Raw genomic sequence first — 27,573 nt, forward strand, 5'->3', positions numbered from 1 at the left:
CCAAGATGTTGGAAGTATTTTAAGCTTCGAATGGTTTCTCTATCTTGTAATTTGTAGGAGTAGCATTTTGCAGAAGACATGGAAAATGTTTAATATCTTTAATATTATATTTGCAATTATTATTGATGGTTTCCAGGAATGTCCTGAATGAGCTGAATCTTTTGATGTTTGAATGGTTTGAATCGGCCCATGCATTCTGAAGATATGCTGAGCCAAAAAACGTACATAATAATAATAATAATAATAATAATAATAATAATAAAGACATAGAAGAACAAGAGTTTGGTTGCTGGGCAACCAAACTAATAAAAATGCATTGATTCGAATTCTTAGCAGCAGTTTTTTTTTCTAGCCATGAAACTGAAAACACAATGAACTATTCTGACTTTGACCAAAATATAATTAATCCAACTTGATTTTAATCAACTTACAATCTTGCTTCTCCTCTAAGATAAAGATCAGATATAATCTTGTACAGTGCAGGAGGGACAGTAAAGGGACTTTAGAAAAACCCAATATTACTTGTGAGACTTGCTTCTGTTTATACCTAAATCTATAATTGTATTGTTGCCTGTTGGAAGGGGAAGCAGCACTTCTTTCCACTCCATCTCTGCATTTAGTCATTGAGTCATTCATCAAGTTTTTTCACTCTGTTGCAAAAGTTTTTGTTTTTTTCCCCCTAGTTATAGCTTTATAGTGATTCTCCCGGATGATGTACTGTAGCTGTACTAATACCTGCAGTAGTCTTTATGGTAATACTACATTTTCCATCATTGCAAAGCTGCTCTACGCTCTTCAGGGAGTTGGCACTGATATGCACATATACAGGGTGCATATCCATGAAGTAAAGACAGCAGATATAATGTAAAGTTCCATGTTTCATATCATATAGGAGCAGTAGTATTCTTTTCCGCACCTATTCTTAAGATAAGATAAGATAAGATAAGATAAGATAAGATAAGATAAGATAAGATAAGATAAGATAAAACTTTATTAATCCCGAAGGAAATTCTTGTGCCAGAGGTATCAAGTTACAATCGAGGGCTCTTACAATGACTCAAATTAAAACTCCCATTAATCCGACAGTGTAATCCCTCTATTGCATGGAGCAGTCTTTTCAGCCTGAGTGTGAATTAGAGAACACTGAGACCCTGTGTTGGTGGTCACTGATGTATAACACCTCATAAAGATAATATGGTGTGTGTGTGTGTGTGTGTGTGTGTGTGTGTGTGCCTGCTTGTATGTGCGCTTGTGTGTTTCCTGCTGTGCTGGTGGTCAGCATTATGTAGCCCAGAAAGCGTGTGTGCGTTTGTGGGAGGGATAGGGGTGCCGTACATGTGGATAATGTGCTTCTTTTACTCTTTGTGGTTAACTGGTGAAGAGGAAAATCCTTGTGAGGTGGTCGTCTTGCAATGTGGACACAATGAAGGGGGCCTGTAACAGAGGAAACAGAGGAATTAATAAAAACTAGCAGAAGCATAGAATGAAACAAAATATGGTTGTAAAACCATCAAGTATTTATGTTTATATCCTCTAATTGATGGTTTACTGTTTTACGTAGCGATATAAGTTTATTTGTTGGGAAAAAAAATTATTATTAATTAGTGGGTGTTGCGGTGGAATTTCCTTTCTTAGATTTTCAGATTTGAATTTGTATGTTTTCATGTCTTCCTGTAGGATTTTTAAGAATTGTACAGGTTGCATTCTATCCCATGTTTCAATGGGATTAGCATTGATGCTGTAAAGAGGCTGATCTATTCAGGACTCTACATGTTACAGTCACAATTCTAATGACAAAGAAAATTTACTTTTATGGATATTGCACATTGGAATTGTACTGAAAAGGAAACATGACCTGGTTTAAAAAGAAACAAATACAGTAACAGCTGAATGTGTTGGGTTTTCCTAACGAGAGGACCCAGAAGCAGAACAGAGGCAGAGGGTTGCTTAAGTTCAGTTTAATGAGAAAAGAAATAACAAAAGGCGAATCCAAAAGGGATCAGTTCACAAAAGGCTATGCTGTTCGGCGTGGCTGGCTAGGAGCTGGCTGGAGGAGCAGTCAAACAGGTTGGTTTCCTGGCAAAGAGAAAGAGGGAAACAGTCACTGAAAAAGGCTGAGAATGCTCAGATCCACGATGAGGAGAATTAGTTCTCAGGAAAAGCTGTAACTGACGAGTTACCAACTACGTAGACAATCCAGCGTCGAAGCAGAGAAGAGCTCCGGTATAAGTAGAGAGCAGAGATGAAACGAGGTGCAGGTGTGCCAACCTCCAGCCAGCAGGTAACCACGCCCAGCACTTCTGAGGAGAGACATGCCTCCAAGAGGAGGGAGAAAAACAGAAGTCAGCACAATCATGACAACAAATAAGGCCCAATCCCCATATCATAACAGTACCCCCCCCTTAACGAACGCCTCCTGGCGTCCGACCAGGCTTGTCAGGATGCTTAGCATAAAAAGCCCTCAATAGTGCAGGACTGAGGATGAGCTTGCGGGAGATCCAGGAACGCTCCTCTGGACCATACCCCTCCCAATCAACAAGGTACTGGAAGCCCCTACCACGGCGTCGAACATCCAGAATCTCTTTGACCGAGTAGGCAGGGTGTCCATCGATCAGCCGAGGGGGAGGGGGAGGGGGATCAGAGGGAGGGCAGAGTTCACTAGAGCAGAAGGGTTTGAGCAGGGAGACGTGGAAGGTGGGGTGGACCCGGAGGGAGGGGGGCAACTTAAGGCGAACAGAAGTGGGATTGATGACTTTGTCAATGACATACGGTCCAATGAAGCGTGGAGCCAGCTTGCGTGACGCCACCTGGAGGGGCAGGTCGCGGGAAGAGAGCCAAACCTTCTGACCCGGCTGGTAATCCGGGGCTGGCTGCCGAGACTGATTGGCTCTTAACTGGCTACGGGTGGAAGCACGGAGCAGAGCAGCTCTAGCGGTGCGCCAGACTCCTCGACAGCGGCGAACATGGGCCCGGACAGAGGGCACAGCCGTGTCCTCCTCCTGAGCGGGGAAAAGGGGAGGTTGGAAACCATTAGACACCATGAAAGGTGACATACCTGTTGAGGAGTTGGTGAGTGAGTTATGGGCGTACTCCACCCACGCTAACTGAGAGCTCCAGGAGGCCGGATTGCGGGCAGTGACGCAGCGCAGGGCTGTCTCCAGGCTCTGATTGGCCCGCTCCGTCTGGCCATTAGACTGGGGGTGGTAACCAGAGGAGAGGCTGGGGGTAGCGCCAATCTGTTTGCAGAAGGCTGTCCATACCTGGGAGGCAAATTGAGGACCCCGGTCTGAAACAATGTCCACAGGCAACCCATGAAGGCGGAAAACGTGTTGAGTGAGCAGGTTGACAGTCTCCAGGGCCGAAGGGAGCTTAGGAAGGGGAATAAAATGGACACACTTAGAGAAACGATCCACAACAGTTAGTATAGTGGTGTTACCGTCAGAAGGGGGCAATCCAGTGACGAAATCCAAGGCTATGTGAGACCAGGGGCGGCGAGGTATGGACAGGGGATGGAGAAGACCAGAAGGTGCATGATGGGAAGGTTTGCTGCGGGCACAGACAGAGCAGGCATTAATAAACTCACGGATCTCTTGGGACATCTTCGGCCACCAGAAGCGTTGCTGGATGAAGTGGAGGGTCCGGCGAACTCCAGGATGACAGCTTAATTTAGAGGAGTGTCCCCACAGAAGCACTTGGGAACGCAGGTGGTTGGGGACGAAGAGCCGTTTAGGAGGGCAATCGTGAGGAGGAGGATGGCCGACCAGAGAATCCTTGACAGTAGTCTCTATGTCCAGAGTAGCAGCACCGACAATGCAGGAAGGGGGGAGGATGCACGGCACCTCAGGGTTGGGAGGGTCTGGTGAGAACTGCCTGGAGAGAGCATCAGCCTTAGTGTTTTGTGAACCAGGGCGGTAGGTCAGGGTAAAGTTGAACCGACTGAGGAATAGAGCCCATCGAGCCTGGCGGGAATTGAGGCGCTTAGCAGAGCGGATGTAGGAAAGGTTCTTGTGGTCAGTCCAAATCAAAAAGGGAACCTCAGCTCCCTCCAGCCAGTGGCGCCACTCCTGGAGAGCCAGGACCACCGCCAACAGCTCCCTGTTACCCACGTCGTAGTTCTTTTCAGCAGGGGACAGGCGACGGGAAAAATAGGCGCAGGGATGAACCTTGTGATCCTCTGAACTCCGCTGGGAGAGGACCGCGCCTACTCCAGTCTCCGAAGCATCAACCTCGACAATAAACTGGCGAGAAGAGTCGGGGTGGATGAGAATGGGTGCAGTAGAAAACAGAGTCTTCAGGTTAGAAAAGGCCGTCTGGGCCTCTGTCCAGAGGAAGGGCTTAGCAGGGGAGGTTAGGCTGGTGAGGGGAGCTGCCACTCTACTATAATTTCTAATAAACCTTCTGTAGAAGTTGGCAAAGCCCAGGAATTGTTGTAGCTTTTTCCGGGTTTGGGGAATAGGCCACTCCACGACAGCTTTAATCTTGGCAGGATCAGGGATGAGTTGGCCTGTGGCGATGATGAAACCTAGGAAAGAGATCTTGGGCACGTGAAACTCACATTTCTCCCCTTTAACAAACAGTCTGTTCTCAAGGAGGCGTTGGAGAACCTGGCGAACATGGAGGACGTGTTCAGACAGAGAGGGGGAGAAAATCAATATGTCATCCAGGTAGACAAAAACACAGCGGTTGAGCTTGTCTCTGAGAATGTCATTAATGAGGGCCTGGAAAACAGCAGGGGCATTAGTCAATCCAAATGGCATGACGAGATATTCAAAATGTCCTAGAGGAGTGTTGAATGCTGTCTTCCATTCGTCTCCCTCCTTAATGCGAACCAGGTGGTAGGCTGACCTGAGGTCGAGTTTGCTAAAGATCTTAGCATCATGGAATGGCTCAAAGGAGGGATCTATGAGAGGAAGAGGATATTTATTCTTCACAGTGATATTGTTCAACTCACGATAATCGATGCAGGGTCGGAGGGATCCGTCCTTCTTTCCCACGAAGAAGAAGCCAGCACCGACAGGGGAGGAGGAAGGTCGGATGAGGCCTGCAGCCAAGGATTCCGTAATGTACCTCTCCATGGAGTCTCTCTCTGGCCTAGAGAGTTTATAGAGCTTGCTTGAAGGTAGGGTGGCTCCAGGTAGAAGGTCGATCGGGCAATCATAGGGTCGATGAGGGGGGAGCGAGGTAGCCTTAGCCTTACAGAACACTGGGGCGAGGTCGTGGTATTCAGGGGGCACCGAGGATAGGTCAGGCGGTTCAGAGACAGCAGGGGGAGGAGAATGAGCGGGAGGGCTTGCAGCTTGGAGACAGTTAGCCAGACAGAAGGGGCTCCAGTTTAGAATAGTACGGCTGAGCCAATCAATATGAGGGTTGTGAGTGACTAACCAGGGAAGGCCCAGAACTATAGGAAAAGCAGGAGAGCTAATAACGAGGAAGGAGAGCGTCTCACGGTGATTACCCGACAGTAGTAGAGTAACAGGGGAGGTACGGTGGGTAACTGAGGCTAGCAACCTGCCATCTAAGGCATTAACTACCTTAGGGGAGACTAGAGGTTTAGTAGGTAGATTGGCTTGGAGGGCAAAAGCTGAGTCTATAAAGTTGTCATCGGAACCAGAATCTACAAAAGCTGAAAGAGGCAGAGTTACATGGGGGAGGATTAAGGAACCAACTAGCGTAAACTGAGTGAGGGAGGTTGGAGAAGGGGAATGGAAAGGTGTATGGCTCACCAGGACTCCCTCGTCTACTGGTGAGCCGGCACTTTTGGGCAGGAAGGCAGGAGATGACCAGGCTCACCACAATAAAGGCAGAGGTTCTCCTGTCTCCTCCTGAGCCGCTCACCAGGGGACAATTTGGATCTGCCTAACTGCATAGGCTCCTCTGGAGGAGGGGAGGAAACAGTAGGTGGTGGGAGAGCGGGTAAAGAAGACACGGAGGAGGCAGGAAGCCTGGGGTTAGGAGGAGAAGCTAGCCTAGGAGGGGCGAAGCCCTTCTCTCTCTGTCTCTCCTTCAGCCTAGCATCTATCTTAATAGCCAGAGAAATAAGAGAATCTAAGGGGCCAGGGTCCTCCCTGAGGGAGAGTTCGTCTTTGATTTTATCAGATAGACCCTTGTAAAATATTCCCTTAAGAGCCAATTCATCCCACCCAGACTCAACAGCTAGGACGCGAAAATCTACAGAGTAGGCCGCAACTGAACGTGAACCCTGACGGAGATCGAGCAGGCGTATAACTGCCTCTTGGCCCTGCAAAGGGTGGTCAAAAATCTTACGCATCTCTGCCAGGAAAGAGGGGTAAGAGCGAAGGACAGGTGAATCACTCTGCCAGAGGGCAGTAGCCCATTGACTAGCCTTGCCCCGCAGTAAATTAACCATATAGGCCACCTTAGCCTCATCTGAAACATAGGAAGATGGTCGCTGACTAAAAACCATAGAGCACTGAAATAGGAATTGGTTACACGACCCTACATCACCAGCATAAGGCTCAGGGGGAGGAACAGATGGCTCACGTGTAGTAGGTAAGGCAGGCTCAGCAACCGAAGGAGGGTTAGCAGGTGGTGTTTGCTCCTCACGGTCTCTCACGCAACCTGAAAGCAGGTTTAGCTGGGTTAGCATGGAACTCACGCTGGCTGACAGGCTGCGGAGGTTGTCCGAGACGTCCTGAATTTGGGCCTCATGTCTTCTTAACACGGCTTCCTGAGCACTGAGAGCTTGAGCGAATGACTCCGAGTCTGCTGGGTCCATGCTGGCTGGATTGTTCTGTTGGGTTTTCCTAACGAGAGGACCCAGAAGCAGAACAGAGGCAGAGGGTTGCTTAAGTTCAGTTTAATGAGAAAAGAAATAACAAAAGGCGAATCCAAAAGGGATCAGTTCACAAAAGGCTATGCTGTTCGGCGTGGCTGGCTAGGAGCTGGCTGGAGGAGCAGTCAAACAGGTTGGTTTCCTGGCAAAGAGAAAGAGGGAAACAGTCACTGAAAAAGGCTGAGAATGCTCAGATCCACGATGAGGAGAATTAGTTCTCAGGAAAAGCTGTAACTGACGAGTTACCAACTACGTAGACAATCCAGCGTCGAAGCAGAGAAGAGCTCCGGTATAAGTAGAGAGCAGAGATGAAACGAGGTGCAGGTGTGCCAACCTCCAGCCAGCAGGTAACCACGCCCAGCACTTCTGAGGAGAGACATGCCTCCAAGAGGAGGGAGAAAAACAGAAGTCAGCACAATCATGACAACAAATAAGGCCCAATCCCCATATCATAACAGAATGCTTGGTTCTGCAAGCCCAACTGAAGTTTAGCTGAAAGTATTATCACTAATATAAAATGATGACTAAATACAAATTTAAAATGTTTTTTTGTCACTTAAACAAAGTCAGTGATTAGCTGGCATCCAAATCTGTAGCTTCAACTCACAATCCTGTTCTGCATCAGGGCAGGTCTGAATCTGGATTGTGTGTGTACTCCTCATCTATGGACCATTATGCATCATGCATCTGACAACGACTCTTCTTGTCAGGGTTTCTGACATACATTTACACTGTAACTTTCAAAGCCTGTTTCCAGCTCCTATTAAAACAATGGTAGAAAATCATCAGCAAAGAGCAATATCTTCAGGAGTACCTATGTTTTTAACCAGCAATGGACCATACCACAGCATAATGTGAGTCAACTTTATACCACCCCAGATACCATAGATGTCAAGATGTCAAGATGTCATAGATGTCAAGCCAAAGTCGCATCTTTTCCTGAAGAAAATGCAAGTTTGGTTGCCACAGCAAGTTTGTTTTTCGGTAAAGATGAAGTAGAGCAACGTCTTTTTTTTTGGTAACGGTTTTTGCTGATTTCCTTGAACAATTTCAGCACTGGATTTTACAGAATCATTTTTCTCATCAAAGGAACTAGGACATATTACCTGCTCAAAACGCTGCTGCCAACGGATTTTTGCAGTTTGTGATTTCTTACACCTCCTGGGCATTTCTCCCGTTGACAATGACTTGTTCAAATAACTAAATACTGAATTAAATATTGATCTCAGTGGATTATCTGGAATATTTATCTCAGTGGAATATCCGCCTGCCTGAGATGGCAACCTGAATGTTTATCAGCTGCTCCTAACAAACATTGCATCCATGGCAACCTGAACCTGAGCAGTCTACTCAGAGGAGACCTCAAAAGTCCCCGGCCATTTGAAGATGGAGCTGAATTTCCAAATTCTGTATACAAGTTTTGAAGTATTTTAAGCTTCGAATGGTTTCTCTATCTTGTAATTTGTAGGAGGAGTAGCATTTTGCAGAAGACATGGAAAATGTTTAATATTATAATATTTGTTGTTGTTGTTATTAGTTTGGTTGCTGGGCAACCAAACTAATAATAATAAAGACATAGAAGAACAAGAGTTTGGTTGCCCAGCAACCAAACTAATAATAAAGATGTTGAAGAACAAGAGTTTGGTTGCCCAGCAACCAAACTAAATAAATATCTAAATACTTAGATAGCATTTAAATCTCTGAGTTGTATCTAAAGAAGAAGAACATATTTACTATTGTATAAAAACCTTTACATAGTAAAGAGCATGACATGAATGCACCAGAATGAATGTACAGTGTCTGAGTGACTATTGAGTTTAGAGTTCAGTAGTTTGATGGAGACAGGCAGGAATGACTTTCTGTGTCTCTCAGTGGTGCATCGTGTAATGTATTTTATTTTTCCTGTATGTTTTCCTGTTAAAGGATACCCAAAGTACTTACCTTGTTGTGAAAGAGTTAAAAGTGAAAAGATCACACTAAACTAACTCAAATACTTACCTGTTTTCTAACTCCAAGAAAAATAGAACAAAAAGAGATAAATAGCTGGAAATTGGTTAAAGCGACTGTAAAATTAGCTGTTATTTAGAATATGAAAGATCAAACAAATCTAAAGCAAACAAATATTTAAATCTATTTAAAACCTATTTAAATAAGAAAGGACCAAACCCGCAGGATATTTTATATGGTTTATTGTGCATTTTATACTGTAAATAATTCTTGATCTTTTTATTGATACAATTATTATACTTTTTATTGATCTATTTATTGATTTAATATTTAATTATTCAATTCAATTCAATTCAGTTATTTATATAGTGCATTTTACAATCAGAAATGGTCTCAAAGCGCTTCACAGAAACTCAGAGCGTGAGACCCAGAACCCGAACCCCCCTAAGAGCACTGTGGCAAGGAAAAACTCCCTTTAAGAGGAAGAAACTTTGAGCAGGACCCATCAACCAGTCCTGCTGCTAGTCGGCCAGGTAGAGGAGGAGAAGAAGAGGGAGACAGGTCAGAGAGGATGAAGGGGAGAGAGAGAGAGAGAAAGAGAGAGGAGCAAACATGATACAAACATGATACAGTACAGAGCAAACATGACAGCAAGATGAAACAGTGATTATATTATAATGGATATCTATATATATCGTCGGTCCATAAGTAGTAATAGTAATTTGATAGTAATCAAAGCAAAGATGAGCAGCAGGGGCTGATGAAGTCGATGAGCACAGGAGAGATCAGGGGCCGGACTGCAGGTCAGTATGCAGGTCTTGGGACCTGCAAAGAGAGAGAGTGAGAGCAAGGCACAAAACTACAAGGAAGACAGTAAACACAGATTATGAGACAATATTACCCAGTATGAGCCAGACTAAGGAGAGTAGATGAGAGGTCAGAGGGTAAGGGGGAAACTGCTCAGAGGATCATGTTTGTGCCCCCTGACAACGTAGGGCAAGAGAGACTTCACAGGCCGGACTGCAGGTCAGCATGCAGGTCTTGAGACCAGTGTGAGCCAGACTAATGAGAGTAAAGGAGAGGTCAGAGGGTGAGAGGGAAACTGCTCAGTGGATCATGTTCGTGCCCCCCGACAACGTAGGCCTAGAGCAGCATAGCTGTGCTACACACTAGGTCTAAGGCTAACTGTACGCCTTACTAAACAGAAAAGTTTTAAGTCTAGTCTTAAAGGTGGAGGCAGTGTCTGCCTCTCGGACCAAGATTGGTAACTGGTTCCATAGTAGCGGTGCCTGATAGCTCGTCCTCCCATTCTACTTTTATGAATCCTAGGAACTACAAGTAAACATGCACTCAGAGATCTGAGTGTCCTATTTGGAACATATGGTACAATCAGGTCCTGCAGATAAAATGGAGCAATGAAGGGCCATGTAGGTTAGAAGAAGGATCTTGAAGTGTATTCTTGAGTCCACTGGGAGCCAGTGAAGAGACGCTAGAACAGGAGCGATATGATCCCTTTGGCTGCTTCCTGTCAGAACTCTAGCTGCTGCATTCTGGATCAGCTGCAGACTGTTGATGGAGTAATGTGGACATCCTGACAATAGAGTTGCAGTAGTCCAGTCTTGATGTGACAAAAGCATGGATGAGCTTTTCAGCATCACTCTGAGAGAGGATGCTCCTGATCTTAGTAATATTACGCAGGTGAGAGAAAGCGGTCTTGGAGACCTGTTTAATATGAGAGACAAACGACATGTCTTGGTCAAAGATGACTCCAAGGTTCCTCACAGTCGTACTGTGTACAAAAACAATGACCTCAGTCTTGTCCGAGTTTAATTGTAAAAAGTTGGAGGACATCCAGTCCTTTATGTCCTATAGACACGCCTGTAGTCTGACTAGCGGCTCCGTTTCTTCAGGCTTCATGGATAAATACAGCTGGGTATCATCAGCATAACAATGAAAGTTTATGCCGTGCTACTGGAGGATGTTTCCTAGAGGGAGCATTCATTCTATCTATTTATTATTCTGTTTAATAATTATTGTTGTTAAGTAAGCTGTTGGCTCATATACAAATATTTATGTCTCTGTTACCTAATGTTGATTTATTTATTTAGAATCTTATTTCTCATCATCTTGGAGTCCTTCAGGTGTTTGGTTTTTTTTTAGCAAACTCCATGCAGGCTTTTATTAGTATTGCACTGCAGGGAGGGTTCTGTTGGGCCACTCTGCCACAAAGCCCTGACTGCTGGAGGGCTGCAGTATTGGTTGACTTTCTACAACTTTCTCCCATCTCCTGTCTGCATCTTTGGAGCTCAGACAGTGAGTCAGACTACAATAAATTGCTGGGTTATGTCAGCCTGGGTAAGGATGGAAGCTGAGGTGAATTTAGCCTTTAACAGAGGAAAAAGCCTCCTCTGCCTGGGGTGACCAACTAAACGGTTTAAGGGTGGAAGTGAGTTGTGTTAATGGTACTGCTAACTTGCTGTATTCTCTCATAAATCTTATGACAATCTTATGACTTATGATAAAGACCTAAGAACTGTTACGAGGCCACTCCACTACTGCCCTAATCTTTTCAGGATCTGCCTTCACTTGACCAGACTGAATGACAAAACCAAGGAAACTCACAGACTGAACATGAAATTCACATTTCTCTGCTTTAATGAATAACTTGTTCTCTAGTAGACGCTGCAGCACTTACCCTACAGGTAAACAAAGACAAAATTATGAGCACCTGAAATACAGCGGGGGCATTGGTCAATCCGAATGGCATTACCAGATAATCAAAATGACCTGAATGAGTGTTGAAAGCGGTCTTCCATTTATCCCCCTCACGTATGCGCACGAGATGGTAAGTGTTGCTCAGGTCTAGTTTTGTGAATACCTTAGCTTCTTGTAGAAGCTCGGAAGGCGAAATTGAGCAGTGGGAAAGGATACTTATTTCGAATTGTGATTTTATTTAAACCTCGATAATCGATACAAGGATGGCGTGTGCTGTATTTTTCTTAACAAAGAAAAACCCTGCTGCTAACGGAGAGGAGGATGGTTGTATGATACCTGAGGTTAGCGATCATTGATATACTTCTCCATCGATCCTCTTTCCGGGGATGACAAGCTGTATAGTTGGCTGAAAGGCAGGGTAGCCCCCGGAAGAAGATCGATGGAGCAGTCGTAGGAATGATGGGGCGAAAGTGCTAGTGCCTTAGCTTTGCTAAATGCTTCGGAAAAATCAGAGTACTCCGCTGGAACGGAGGTCAGATTAGGCGGTTCCACTGGACTCTGGAATTCAGTAGAACCCACAGGCACAGCTGAACGAAGGCACACCGCATGACAGTGGGGACTCCAACTCAAAATTTTGGGAGTTTGCCAGTCAATATGAGGATTGTGTAGCTGTAACCAGGGGTAACTGAAGATAACAGGTGAAGCTGGTGAGCGAATCAAGTGAAATGATATCCATTTGCTGTGGTTACCGGAAGTGATTACTTCGAGTGGAACTGATTTGTGTGTACCAGGGTGATGAGGTAGCCTGAATGGGCTCCTCTAGCAGAGCTGAGGAGAAATTACACTTTGTCAATGAAATTCTGTGTCAATGAAATTGTGTTCTTGTTAGTGGCCGGTGTCAGGTGGAGGAGCTGGACCTGCCGGGGCTTTCCTGAGAAAAAAACAGAACCTGTTCCACCCACCCTTACTTGGTAATGAACAGCTGATAACAGTTAAACTGATCTGACGTCACTTTGCCGATTGACTAATTTTACTTCATTCTATCAATATAAATAGACAACATAAATATAGATTACAACATAGATAAATGGCTCTAACATCCCAGCCCCTAGTTGCTCAGTCTGTAGCAATTACAAAGATAAAAAACTAAAACAATATTTTATTTTCATGCCACCAAAAATATAAGTTCAAGGTCCATTTATGTCATATACTTTATTCTTCGGCATCCAGGAGCAGGCATATTTTATTGACAGGTCTTTGTAGCACACTTGTACACACAGGTAGAAAGTTTCTTCTGGTGTTATTCCATTTATTGTGCTGTTGCATGATTGGGAGGTGTTCTCGGACCCACCTTCTCTGAAAGAGGTCTACTATATGTTGTACCTGTCTCCGTCTTCTTCTGGACTATAGGCCCTCTTTTTTGAACAGTCCCTTTGACATGACAGGGTTAGTTTTTAGTAGAAGTAGGTGGTTTGGTGTTCCACGTCATTTAAGTCAATAGTTAGTGTGGTCATTCAAAATTGCTTCTACATCACATAATGCTTTGCAGGGCTTCATCATCTAGAACTTTGTCTTTTACCACAGAGCACAAATTTTTTTTTAGTGACTTAATAAGACTTTCCATTACCCCCCCCCCCCCCCTTTTGGCCACCGTCAGTAAAGCCCGGTGAGCTGTGAACAGACTGATAATATGAGGGGGAGGACCCTGCCGTTTTTTATTTAAATTAATCAAATGACATTTACTTTTTACATAAAATGACAAATGGGATATTTTCTAAAAACCCGCCAAATTCTGTGAAAAGCAGCCCAAATTTTACGAACCCGCCCAGTGCTATTTTTCCAGCCTAATGTGTTTAAAAGAAATACTGCCCTCTTCGTACTCTGTCCCGTCTCGACATTTGCTAGAGATGCGCTAAGGTGGACTAAACCAATGGCAAAAGTGTTTGTGTGAAATGGTAGCTCCCAAACTGCCCTCTGTCCTAGAGAAAGGTCAATTCGGCGCGAACAGCGCTGCAAAGATTCATTCATATTCTACCGTGAATACTGACTGGCCCTTGAATCAAGCGGCCCACCAGGAATTCTCCCGACTCTGCCAATTACCCACTCTGCCCTTGGCCCTGACCCTTGTTTTCTCCTCACATAGGGCAGTTATACACACACACTTATACACTCAACAAAAATATAAACGCAACACTTTTGTTTTTGCTCCCATGTTTCATGAGATGGACTTGAAGATCTAAACTTCATTCCAGATACACAATATTACCATTCCTCTCAAACATTGTTCACAAATCTGTCTAAATGTGTGATAGTGAGCACTTCTGCTTTGCTGAGATAATCCATCCCACCTCACAGGTGTGCCACATCAAGATGCTGATCTGACATCATGATTAGTGCACAGGTGTACCTCAAACTGCCCACAATAAAAGGCCACCCTGAAATGTGCAGTTTTGTCTCATAGCAAAATGCCACAGATGCCACAAGCATTGAGGGAGCGTGCAATTGGCATGCTGACAGCAGGAATGTCAACCAGATCTGTTGCTCGTGCATTGAATGTTCATTTCTCCACCATAACCCCAAACAATTTCTGCACAAACTGTCAGAAACCGTCTCAGGGAAGCTCAACTGCATGCTCGTCGTGCTAAAAACATCAGCCAATCCTCCGGAACGGAGGATTGGCTGATGTTTTTAGCATTTTATAGCTTCCACAGATGATTCATATTCTTCGTTTTAATGCGAAACTGCCGAACTAATCGGTTGCTATTGGATTGTAAAGAAAAGTTACACTAATTTAACAAAAAGTGCATCAGAATGAAATCTCCTACTCTACCTTTAAGAATGTTTAGAGTTTATTCATGATTTATGAAACATTGCCATCACCTGTTATATACATACAATGACATTTACATCATTTTTAATTCCCACTTACACTAATAATTTGGTAATGAATGCAACAAAGTAAAACCAAAAGTTTCACATTCTGAGAACTTACTTGAGGATTAAGGATTGTGTATGTTTGTGTACTGATTTTGTGCTCCCCGTGTGTAGGTACACCCTTTGTTGATGCGCGAGAGGCGCTCAGAGTCTCACAGGAACAAACTACTGCGGCGGACAGTCAGCGTTCCTGTTGAGGGAAGGCACCATCCTGAGATGGGTGAGCAGATCACACCTTTTTATTCTTAATGGAATGTCCAATTAGCTGTATGTTTGCACTTGAAGACTTGTAACACTTGTAACTGAAGAGATCTGTTCCTGATGTACTTACATTGTCAGTGATAGCATACAAAAGCTTCAGTTCAGATTTGATGTGAAGCTTATATAAGGCTTCAGATCAGGGGTCTCAAACTCAACTTACCTGGGGGGGCGCTGGTCGTAGAGTCTGGGTGAGGCTGGGCCGCATTAAGTATTCCACATAAAAAGGGTTTCTATATTTTAAAAAAGTACAACTGGTCCAATCTTCTCAATCTTTATTAATAACAGGTCAGAATAGGGATTCATTCATTAATCGTTAGTTAAATGACCTTATCGATCGACAACAATTGATTGATAAGCGGCGATTTTCCTGGGCCAAAATTTCCCTCAGTTTCACTATGATTAAAAGCTAAACATTGTTTACTAAATAAAAGTTAAAGAAAATATGTAGGCTGCTTCAACATTGTTCACTGGGGCTCCTCATACAGACACATGTCCAGGAGTCAGGCGTGTGTGCAGCTTGTTTACAGTGAGGGCAGCTACTGAGAAAAAGTGTTCTATTCAACTAGCATCCTGATTAAAAGTACTCTCCTCGTTTGATCTATTTTGGGACTATATTCTCACTACATGCGCACAGAGATCACGCAGCACCTGAAAACAAGAGACCACTGCTTTAGATTAATCAAATCAAGAGAACATCTTTCTGTTTCAGTGTTCTTACTGCATAACAGGGATTTTTTACACATCTTCAGTTAATTCTCTGACTAACTGCTGAAGGAATTTGCCGTGTTCACAGAGCAGGTGAGCTCTTGTGCCTTTAATGCCCTTCACTGTTCTGTGTGAAAGGAACAGGAACAGTGGAGCATTCTGTTGTACCTCAGCAGAGGTAGCACTGACTCAACTGATAAGGTGCGTGGGCATGGTGAAACTCTCAATATGAAAAAAACACTGTGAAATCAGCACTCACTCATGTGTTTGGAAGAACAAAGGCAGAATTAAGAGTTGGCTTTACAGTGCAAAAAGTGTTTTTGACTTAAAGCTTCTTATGACAAAGTACATGGCTTCAACCTGGTTCCAATGTCTGTATTTACCTGGTATCGAGTAAAGTTTGAAAAAACTGTGAACATGCCTTTTACATGAAATGTGGAGAAAATGAAAATGTGTCATTTGCACATTTATTCAGCTTTTCCCTCCTCTTGGATATGTTGATTTTGAAATCCTGCGTCACATTTAAGATTCAAGAAGTTTGTTGTCAAATGCACAGCACTTTACAGTTACACTGAGCAATGAAATTCTTACTTTGCGAGTTCCTTTCACATGACTTTGTACAACTAAATGAAGATGAAAAACAGCAGACTTATTTTAGGCATAAGAATAAATAAAAATAAGAATAAGCAATAAGAAAAATATAATAAGCAAAATGTGCAGTTCTTTGTACAGAGGGTAATCAGTGTTTAAGGTGCATTGTTTATGCATTATTGTCAGAGGTAGTAAATTTAGAGCGCAAATATGTTAACAGATTGTACATGCAAAAACAAATATGTCCTGGCACCAACTCTGATAGTTTGGGGTCTGTCTGTGAGGAAGTCCTGGACCCAGCTGCAGGGGGGATGTCAGTCCAAGAGTGAAGAGCTTTTCAGCCAGTGTGCTGGTAATGACAGTGTTAAATGCTGAGCTGTAATCAATAAACAGCATTCTACCATAGGTGTCTTTGTGTTACAGGAAATAGGTACAGAGTAGCACAAGACCATGAAATGTTTGGTGATTTGGCAATTTAGGAGAAATCTTTCAATGTCGTTGTTACGGACATCTACTGAGGAGGAGAGGTCAGCCAGTACCCAATGTAAAAAAAAAATGATGTTTGGGAATATTGTATGCTTCTTGGAGTTGCTGGAAAGACATTACTGAGTAGATCACCTATCACACGTATTCCCTTGCCATGCCAAGTGGAAAATATAGGTGAGCTAACACCAGCAGGAAAATCAGCGTTCTGTAGTATAGGAGACAATAAGGACTTCCTACCCTTCCCATCCAGAAATTTAGACATGTCGTGCCAGATCCTGATGCCGTTATAAATAATAGGATTATATTTAAGTTCTAGATTTACCTTCTTCAGTTTACATCTTGTCAGATGCCATGGGGAATGAGGGTAGCATGCCCAAGAGTCAATACAGGTATTTTTCTTAGATATGTGTGTAGCCACAGCCAAAGATGTCGTGCAGGGGAGGCCCAGTTGTAAAATATAAAATTGGGCATAGCAAGCCCCCCCCCCCCCCCCCCCCACTGTCTGTTCTCAGCTGTAATGTTTTAATCTTTTGCCTAGGTGTCTTGCCCTGCCAGATACATTTTGAGAATGCCCTCTCCAGATCTGTGTTAACCTTCTAATAAGAATAGTTCTGAACGTCGTCTGTTGTAGCTGTACTGTTTATAACAGTAGCTGTCGGTGAGTCATTTATAGTCTGAATCCATCTAAGGAAGTAACTTCCAAGGCCAAACCTTCATAGGTACATAGAACATCAAATAGGTAGCTCCATTCTACTCTATTGAAGGCTTTTTCTGAGTCTAGTGAAACAGCCAGAGCCTTTAGCTTATTCTGTGAAGAAAACCGTATGATATTAAGAAGCCTTCTCATATTGCTTGTTGAAGTACGTCCGTGGACAAAGCCAGTCTGGACTGAGTTTATTCAATTCAATTCAATTCAGTTTTATTTATATAGCGCATTTTACAATCAGAAATTGTCTCAAAGCGCTTCATAGAAACTCAGAGCGTTAGACCCAGAGCCTGAACCCCCTTAAGAGCACTGTGGCAAGGAAAAACTCCCTTTAAGAGGAAGAAACCTCAAGCAGGACCTGTCTCTTAAGGAAGAACCTTCCTGCTGCCAGTCAACTGGGTAGAGGAGGAGAAGAAGAGGGAGACAGGACAGAGAGGATGAAGGAGAGAGAGAGGAACAAACATGTAGCAAACATGACACATTACAGAGAGCAAACATGACAAGCAAGATGAAACGGTGATTGTATTATAATGGATAACTATATATGTCGTCAGTCCATAAGTAGTAATAGTAATTCGATAGTAATCAAAGCAGAGATGAGCAGCAGAGGCTAGTAAAGTTAATGAGCACAGGAGAGATCAAGGGCTGGACTGCATGCAGGTCTTAAGACCTGCCGAGAGAGAGAGAGAGAGAGAGAGAGAGCAAGGCACAAATTATGAGTGTAGGAAGTAGCTCGTCCAGACTTTTAGAATTTTGTTGTCCACAGAAATCAGACTGACAGGCCTATAGGAGCTGCAGATATCTGGAGGTTTATTCTTTTTTAAAATAAGAGAGTTTGCAACACGTAAAGTTGGAGGGAGATGACTCTTATTAAAAGAATGTAGGTACATATAAGTAAGGGCCGCTACCTCCTGGTTAAATGTCTTATATGGACAAATCCATCTGGTCCTGGAGCTTAACATTGTGTTTGGCTTCTAGCACTTCTTCTCTACTGATTGGTTTGTAGAAGCCTGCCTTCTGTTCATCTGAGAGTGACGGTAACTTTATTCTGTTCAGGAAATCAGTTCTAGTTTCAAAGGAGGATGTGCATTCAGAACTATAAAGATCTTTATAGAAGCATTTTATGACTTTATTTATATCAGCTGACCCAAGGCCTCTCATTCCGTTACTATCTATAAGAGAAGGGATGGTATTTGGTTCAGTTTTACCCCTGGCTATACAGGCTAGCAATCTGCCAGGCTTGTTGCCAGATTCAAATAGTATATGCCTAGCAACGAAGAGCTGTGTCTCTCCTAGTTAACAGTTGGTCCAAGGCTGAGCAAGCTGCAGCCAGGCGCTTTGCCAGAGAGTTACTCCACGACACCTTAAATACAGCCTCTAGAATGAGTATTGTCTTCTCCAGGTCCAACTGTCTCTTTAGCGCATTTTTTTTCTGTGCTGATGTGTAAGAGATGATTGCCCCTCGTAAGTAAGCCTTGGCTGACTCCCACAATGTGGAGGGACTAATGTCTGAAGTCTTATTTTTAGCAATAAATTGTCACCATTCTGATGTGATATAATCAACAAACTCATTATTACTCAGTAGGCTGGGGTTTAAGCTCCAATGCCTCTTGGCTGGGTCCATATAAGGAGAGGGCCAATAGTTACACTCACAGGAGAATGGTCGGAAAGGATTTTAGCGCCAATTGTACAGTCTACTACCCTGTCTAAAATTGTTTTGGATGACAAGAAATAGTCAATTCTGGAAAAGACCTGATGGGGGATTGAGAAGAAAGTATAATCTTTGTCCAGAGCGTTCTACAATGCTGCTGCGTCCGACAATAATGGGTGGGTGGGGGTGCTGCTGCCAATATGTAGTTCAATCATGAGAGACTCAGCGAACTGAATGAGAAAGATTTATTAAGTACAAAGTTTGAATGTGCATTGGCGTCCTAGACCCCATCGTGAAGACCACATCCGGAAAGGGGGGAAAACGCAAGAGGAGAGGCTGCTGGATCATAAGATCCCCCCGGGGTCTAGACCTGGTGGTGGTGGAGAGCTGGAGGGCAGGAGATAGGAGGCCTTACTGGCGTGGATCTGGTGGTGCTTGGGGTGGAGGAGGGTTGCCGGGTTCGATCAGAAGACAGCTGGAGAAGAGACGAAGACTTTTAAATTTCGTGCTAAGCTGTGATTGGTCAGGAGAGGGATGGAAAGCGACAGCTGATTGGTGAGGGAGGTGCTTTCTATTAAGCACCTGACTAAGAGAGTGGAAGAGAGGGGGAGCAGAGGAGTGAGGGATAGAGGGAGAAAGATTAGGAAGCGGATAGGGATAAATGGTGAATGATGGGAAATAGAGTCTTCCTGATTGAACTTACGCTGAGAGCTACATTTATGTTGGAGCAGATGACTCCTGTGCAAAATAATCGAAAAAAGGCTGCCATACCTTACCAAATCCTTCAGTAGTGCCCTGCAAAGTAAACCTAAGATGTTCCAATTTGAGGTGTGCCATTACCCCCTCCCTCCACTGTTTGTGAGATGGTGGTGTAGCTTTTACCCAATTCAGTAAAATCAATCTTCTGGCTACCAGTAAAGAGAATCACTTTCCTCTGAGAGATTGTTAATCGTGTTTCATCTGGTGTCACAACAAAAATGGCTGTTAGAGCACTGGGCTTTATGTCTTTACTGTAAACGGATGATAGGGTCCTAAAAACATTGGCCCAGAACTCTGTCAGCTGGGGGCAGGACCAAAACATGTGGCCTGTGTTAGCTGGCCCTTGTTTACATCTTGGGCATGATGGATCCGCCCCATGATAAATTCTTACCAGTTTATCTCTTGTTAAATGAAGTCTGTGTACCACTTTAAATTGTATTAACCCGTGCCTAATACATATAGAGGAGCTGTGTATTAAATCTATTGCCCATCTCCAGTCAGCCTCTGATATGTCCAACTCTAAATCCTCCTCTCATTTCCTTTTTATACTATCAAGAGATGGGGAAGCCACCTTCTGGATATTCCCATATAGCAAACTGTCCCTTTAAGAGATGGATCTATGTCCAGTAGCTCATCTATCCACCCACTCTGAGGCAGTAGGAGAGATGGGGAGAATGTTTTTTTTACAAAATCTTGCACCTGGAAATATCTAAAATAATTGAGCTTTGAGGAGATTCCATACTCCTTCTCCAACTGAGCTGCAGACATGAATATCCCATCTTTAAAAAAAAAGATTTTTCACATATGCAACCCCAGCTCTAAACCAGTCCCTAAATGTCCTCCAAGGGCTGGGGAGCGTCTCTCTTTCTAAAATGTGCTCTAAATTGGACCCAGATTTTAATAGAGTGTTGCACAACAGGGTTGTTTGTATAGAGGTGTTTGCTCAAGGGTAGAGGGGCACAAACCAGAGAACGCAAGGACACTGGGCTCGACGCATATCTTTTCATATGTACCCATATAGGTGTTTCATCATCATCCATCTGTGAGATCCAATACAGCAATTTATGTATATTTGCAGCCCAATAATAGTGCAAAAAATTTGGTAAGGCCAAGCCTCCTTCTCACTTCTGTCTCTCCAGGAATTCCCATCTTATCCGGGGCACTGTTTTATTCCAGATAAAGATGTATATTTATTTAATTCTTTAAAGAATGATTTAGGAATAAAAATTGGTATTGCCTGAAACAAAAAGAGGAACTGTGGCATTATAGTCATTTTAACAGAATGTATCCTTCCAGCCAATGATAGGGGGAGAGAACACCATCTTTCCATATCCAGTTTTGCCTTATCCAATGTTACTTTGAAGTTATGAGTAAATAGGTCTTTATACCTACTTGTTACATTAACCCCCAAATAGGTAAATTTATCTTTACATATTGTAAAAGGGTAAGCCTGGAATGATAATTTCCTCGCCTGCTTATTGATTGGTTGATTTTATACCCAGACACTCTACCAAAATCATCAATAATATCAAGGGCCACCGGGATGCTCATGACAGGATTTGACACGAAGAGGAGGAGGTCATCGGCATATAAAGAAAGCTTATGGTTGTGTGCCCCTCTATGTATCCCCCTCAGCCCAGCAGCATTCCTCAGCATTATAGCAAGGGGCTCAATGGCGATATCAAAAAGCATGGGTGACAGAGGGCAACCTTGCCTTGTTCCTCGAAATAGAGGAAAAACCTCAGATATTATATTGTTTGCCCTTACCATAGCCTGGGGGCACTCATAGATTAACTTAATCCACGAAAAAATTTAGGACCAAATCCAAATTTCTCAAGGGCAGCGAAGAGATAGAAATACTCTATTCTATCGAAAGCTTTGTGGGCATCCAGGTAAATTACAAGTTCAGGCTCATTATTCTCTTCAGCATTATACATGACGTTGAACAGACGACGAAGATTACCTGAAAGTTGTCTGCCAGTAACAAACCCTGTCTGATCAGGATGTATTATCTTAGTTAAAATAGGTTCAATCCTAGCAGCCAACACTTTGGTCAATATCTTATAATCACAGCCAAGTAAGCTCACTGGGCGGTATGATTCACATTTAAGCGGATCTTTGTTCTTCTTAAGAAGTACAGAGATCATAGCCTCCGCTCTAAAAAAAAGGCTATTTGAGAGTTTACAAAATTTATAAAATTACCATCCGCCAATAGCCTAGTATTTAAACGCCACATTCGCCGCGGTGCCAAATTTTCTTGAAAGTGTAGCTTCAATAGGTCCAAATAGGTCCAAATACCCCCTTATGAAGAAAAGAAGAGCAAGGACCGTGACGTCGCCCGGTATGGCGCAGCCGGGGCCCCACCCTGGAGCCAGGCCCGGGATTGGGGCTCGAATGCGAGCGCCTGGTGGCGGGCCTTTCCCCACGGGGCCCGGCCGGGCTTAGCCCGAAGGAGCGACGTGTGGCCGACCCCCCATGGGCCCACCATCGGTGGGAGGAACCGTAAGGGGCCGGTGCAGAGTGGATTGGGTGGCAGTCGAAGGCGGGGGCCTCGGCGACCTGAACACGGGACACAGAAACTGGCTCTGGGGACATGGAATGTCACCTCGCTGGGGGGGAAGGAGCCTGAGCTCGTGCGGGAGGCCGAGCGGTACCGACTAGATATAGTCGGGCTCGCCTCCACACACAGCTCGGGTTCTGGAACCCAACTCCTTGAGAGGGGTTGGACTCTCTTCTATTCTGGAGTTGCCCATGGTGTGAGGTGGCGGGCTGGTGTGGGCTTGCTTATAGCCCCACAGCTTAGCTGCCATGTGTTGGAGTTTTCCCCAGTATGTGAGAGGGTCGCCTCCCTGTGCCTTCGGGTTGGGGAGAGGTCTCTCACTGTGGTTTCGGCGTATGCTGACCTTCTTACAGTCTCTGGGAGGGGTGCTGGATGGCACCCCAACCGGGGACTCTGTCATCTTGCTGGGAGACTTCAACGCCCACGTGGGCAGTGACAGTAACACCTGGAGAGGCGTGATTGGGAGGAACGGCCTCCCCGATCTGAACCCGAGTGGTGTTTTGTTATTGGACTTCTGTGCTGGGCATGGTTTGTCCATAACAAACACCATGTTCGAGCACAAGGTTGTCCATCGGTGCACGTGGCACCAGGACACCCTAGGCCGGAGGTCAATGATCGATTCTGTAATCGTGTCATCTGACCTTTGGCCTTGTGTTTTGGACACTCGGGTGAAGAGAGGGGCTGAGCTGTCAACTGATCACTACCTGGTGGTAAGTGGGATCCGTTGGTGGGGGAAGAGGCTGGACAGGCCCGGCAGGCCCAAACGTACTGTGCGGGTCTGTTGCGAGCGTTTGGCCAAACCCTCTGCTAGGGAGATCTTCAACTCCCACCTCTGGGAGAGCTTCACCCAGATTCCGAGGGAGGCTGGAGACATTGAGTCGGAGTGGACCATGTTTTCCACCTCCGTTGTCGATGCGGCCGTCCGAAGCTGCGGCCGCAAAACCTCTGGTGCCTGTCGTGGCGGCAATCCCCGGACCCGGTGGTGGACACCGGAGGTCAGGGATGCCGTCAAGCTGAAGAAGGAGTCCTATCGGGCCTGGTTGGCTTGTGGGACTCCTGAAGCAGCAGCAGATAGGTATCGGCAGGCCAAGCGTGCTGCAGCAAGGGCAGTTGTAGAGGCAAAAACTCGGGCCTGGGAGGAGTTCGGGGAGGCCATGGAGGAGGACATCCTCAAAGAGATTCTGGCAAACTGTCCGACACCTCAGGAGGGGGAAGCAGTACTCTGCCAACACTGTATTCAGTGGAGGTGGGGAGCTGTTGACCTTGTCTGGGGGGTGGTTGGACGGTGGAAAGAGTACTTTTTAAAAAGGGGGACCGGAGGGTGTGCTCCAACTACAGGGGGATCACACTCCTCAGCCTCCCTGGGAAAGTCTATGCCAGGGTACTGGAGAGGAGAATTAGGCCTATAGTCGAACCTCGGATTCAGGAGGAGCAATGTGGTTTTCGTCCTGGCCGCGGAACGCTGGACCAGCTCTATACCCTCCGCAGGGTGCTGGAGGGTTCATGGGAGTTCGCCCAACCAGTTCACATGTGTTTTGTGGACTTGGAGAAGGCGTTCGACCGTGTCCCTCGCGGCATCTTGTGGGAGGTGCTCTGGGAGTATGGGGTCCGTGGCCCTCTGCTGAGGGCTGTTAGGTCCCTGTATGACCGGAGCAGGAGTTTGGTTCGCATTGCCGGCAGTAAGTCAGACCTGTTCCCAGTGCATGTTGGACTCCGGCAGGGCTGCCCTTTGTCACCGGTTCTGTTCATAATTTTTATGGACAGAATTTCTAGGCGCAGCAAGGGACTGGAGAGGATCTGGTTCGGGAACCATAGGATTTCATCTCTGCTTTTTGCAGATGATGTTGTCCTGTTGGCTTCATCGAGCTGGGACCTTCAGTGTGCACTGGGACGGTTTGCAGCTGAGTGTGAAGCGGCTGGGATGAGAATCAGCACTTCCAAGTCTGAGGCCATGGTTCTCGACCGGAAAAAGGTAGTTTGTCCTCTCTGGGTGGGAGGAGAGCTCCTGCCCCAAGTGGAGGAGTTTGTGTATCTCGGGGTCTCGTTCACGAGTGAGGGAAAAATGGAGCGGGAGATTGACAGACGGATCGGTGCAGCTTCCGCAGTAAAGCGGTTGCTGTACCGGTCTGTTGTGGTGAAGAAGGAGCTGAGCTGGAAGGTGAAGCTCTTGATTTACCGGTCAATCTACGTCCCTACCCTCACCTATGGTCATGAGCTTTGGGTAGTGACCGAAAGAATGAGATCGCGAATACAGGCGGCCGAAATGAGTTTCCTTCGAAGGGTGGCTGGGCGCTCCCTTAGAGATAGGGTGAGAAGCTCAGTCACCCGAGAGGAGCTCGGAGTAGAGCCGCTGCTCCTCCACATCGAGAGGAGCCAGCTGAGGTGGCTCGGGCATCTGGGAACGCCTCGGGATTCCCCCAGAGGAGCTGGAGGAAGTGTCTGGTGAGAGGGAAGTCTGGGTGTCCCTGCTTAGACTGCTGCCCCCGCGACCCGGCCCCGGATAAGCGGTTGAAGATGGATGGATGGATGGTGTAGCTTCAATATGACTGGGCTGTGATCAGATATTACTATATCAGCGTATTCTATGTCAGTTACTGTAGGGATCAATGTTTTAATCCAACAAAAATTAGTCAATTCTAGTATATGACTGATGCGGCGGGGAGTAAAAAGAATACTGTCTGGAGGTCGGGTACATAAACCTCCATGGATCAAATATACAATATGTTTTGCAAAAAGAATTTATGCAGTGCGCTGATTTACTCAATACACCCGATACTGAGCTAGAGCGATCCAAAGCTGAATCCAGGACACAGTTAAAGTCTCCTCCTAGGATTAAATTATGTGTAACAATAAAAATAGATCTTTAAAGAATTGAACATTTTCCCAATTGGATGCGTATACATTTGCCAACACTACTGGCATATTAAACAGCTTTCCTATAACAATAATATACTGACCATGTTTATCTCTTATAGTAGTTGATTCTATAAATTGCACATTCCTGTGTCCTTGTTCATTAAATGTGTCTCTTGCAAATAGACTATCTCAGCTCCCAAATCTCTCAGATGTGAAAATACCGTACTCTGTTTTGCTGGTTTATTGATCGCCCTTACATTCCAGCACATGAATTTTGTATCCATTCTGTTCGCAGCCATGTTCAACGTCATGTCGGAGATCGGCAGCCCGCTGTCGCCCCTGTGTTTCCCACTACATGGGCCACACCTTAAAGATGTGGCAGCAAGGAAAAACAAGTTAAAAGGAGGGAGTTTAGGAAGACAAACACAGCTAACACATAACACATAGTATATACGAACGCTAACCCATATACAGTGCTCTTTAGCAAGCTCTCTCGTGGCCAACCGGTCCACCACCGCCTACACCGCCACTGTTTTACCGTGTGTGGCTCCGTGCATAACACCTCTCTTAAAAGTACAACACCACCCCTTTAAAGAGGAAACTTTTTTCAACGGTCCCTAATAAAATAAAATAAAAAACAGTGATAACAGTATCAGTGAAGGAGTACACCTTAAATATAACAAAAACAATAATATAAGGGAGGGCTGCAGTAAGTCCTATAGAAATAGGGATTATAAAAACACATCCCCAGTTTAACAAAGTCTGCCCTTTTATTATCCTGCCTATATTAATTCTCCGCTTTCTGCAATGTAAACATGTCTATATTGCAACTTAGCCAAAATCAAACCAGTCCATAGGCTTCATCCAGGGCTCAGTTCTTTTTTGATGTATTCGATGGCACCCCTTCTTTTATCCCCATGATGCGTATGTTATTGCGACGCGACCGAGCTTCAAGATCTTCACTCCATCCCCTCAACTTCAGTATCTCCTTCTCCATTTCCTGCAGCTTTGCACCCATGTTGGTTATGGTGTCAGATTGTTCATTCAGCGTCCCATCTACCTCTTTTTCCGGTTCATCCATCCTGTCAGCCAAACTGCTAGTTTTATCACCAATCAGCCTCATCTCCCCTCGAAGCAACTCGAACTGAATCTTGGTGCTCTCCTCCAAACTTTTCATCCAGTTTTCCATCTCGGCCTTCGTCTCTTTTCTCCCCTTCTCTATTTCTTCTTTGCACCTACGATTTCAGTCTTCAACTCCTGCCATTCGAGTTGATCGGGAGGTCATTTTCGATCCAAAGTTGCGCTGAAAATATGCTTGTTCACTACTACACCAAACCCTTATTTGTCCAGCTCCCCCCGTTAAAGAAATATGGTGATATAACTATTTTCTGACTACTTTTACACGGAGCCTCCGCACACACGTCTTCACACGGCAAAGCACATCCGGAAGTCTCGGCAGTTTCACTTTAAAACGAAGAATATTAATCATCTGTGGAAGCTATAAAACGCTAAAAACATCAGCCAATCCTACGAGGCGCACCTGCGCGAAGTATTGGCTGGTTGTCACTCTCTTCCTGCTCTGCGCGCACCAGAGAGGTACGTGCATGATGGCCGAGGTCACAGACTGGTTGGGAGGCGTGGCTTTGGGGTAAGCGCCGAGAGAAAGCGGCCTGTGTTTACTTTCAAAATCTGGCTGACTCTCACTGAGTTTTCAAAATCTCCTACCCTACCTTTAAGTGAGGTAACCTTAAGATCACTTATTTATTATATCTAGAGAAACTAAAAATTGCCAAATCCTTCTGTAAAGGACCACACTAGTCCCTGTATGTTTGTTTTTTGAGCAAATTATAAATATGTCTACTTTATCATTTTGATTTATTTGCAAATTTTGTCTTTACACATCTTTAATGTGGTTGGTGTGCAAATGTGTGATTGGAAATTTTATGTGCCTGAATTGTGTGTGTGTGTCTGTAGTATTGAATTTTGGCCTATGAGTGACACCGTAGCTTGCACAGGTGGAGAGCTTTAAGTGCAACCCGCAGGTGTTATCATTAGGAAGCTGCTTTGTTTGGGCCTGGGTTCTTTGAACCTGTCTCCAAGTTGTAAGTCTCATTTGCACAATAGAAGTAAACTTTGATGCCTGTTTTAGTAACAGAATAAAAGGATCATCGTATTAGACATTTGCATTCCTTGGTGAGCACAGCGAGGCATGTTTGTTTTACTCATCATTAGTGTCTTGTATTTATGAAATGCATTGCTGTGTGTATGAAGGTTTGGCATTTTATCTGTTTAACGTAATAAGGAGTTTGTATTTGTTAGGAACTGTATTGTGAAATGTTTGTATATTTTGAATGCAGTTTTCACGCTGCTACGGTGTAAGAAGGAAAGGATTTCTGTAAAGCTGATGCTGCTGCGAATAAAATAAAGGAAACCTAGAGCACCTGTCGAGACTCTCTCTGGGATCCAAGGGGTTGCTATACCTTTGAATATACAAAGGTTAACAATTACCCCTTTAATCAATACCATCATGTGGAATAACTTGGGGTAGGTGAAACTAAGAGGTATGCCCCCACTTATGAGTAACAGTCCAGTTGCAGGAGCATCACTAG

The 27,573-nt window shown here is 44.7% G+C and overlaps 1 protein-coding gene across 5 annotated transcripts in view; it reads left to right on the top strand.

Moving 5' to 3' along the window:
• Positions 1-27,573, top strand: part of syngap1b (synaptic Ras GTPase activating protein 1b) — a 245,108-nt gene that overhangs the window by 81,492 nt on the left and 136,043 nt on the right. For all 5 annotated transcript variants that reach the window (XM_028426626.1, XM_028426624.1, XM_028426625.1 and 2 more), the window contains exon 3: positions 14,504-14,609. In XM_028426626.1, coding sequence (XP_028282427.1) covers positions 14,504-14,609 — 106 coding nt within the window. The remainder of the gene's footprint in view (positions 1-14,503; positions 14,610-27,573) is intronic.

Source organism: Parambassis ranga, chromosome 16 (assembly GCF_900634625.1).
Source record: "Parambassis ranga chromosome 16, fParRan2.1, whole genome shotgun sequence".
Taxonomy (NCBI): Eukaryota; Metazoa; Chordata; class Actinopteri; family Ambassidae; genus Parambassis; species Parambassis ranga.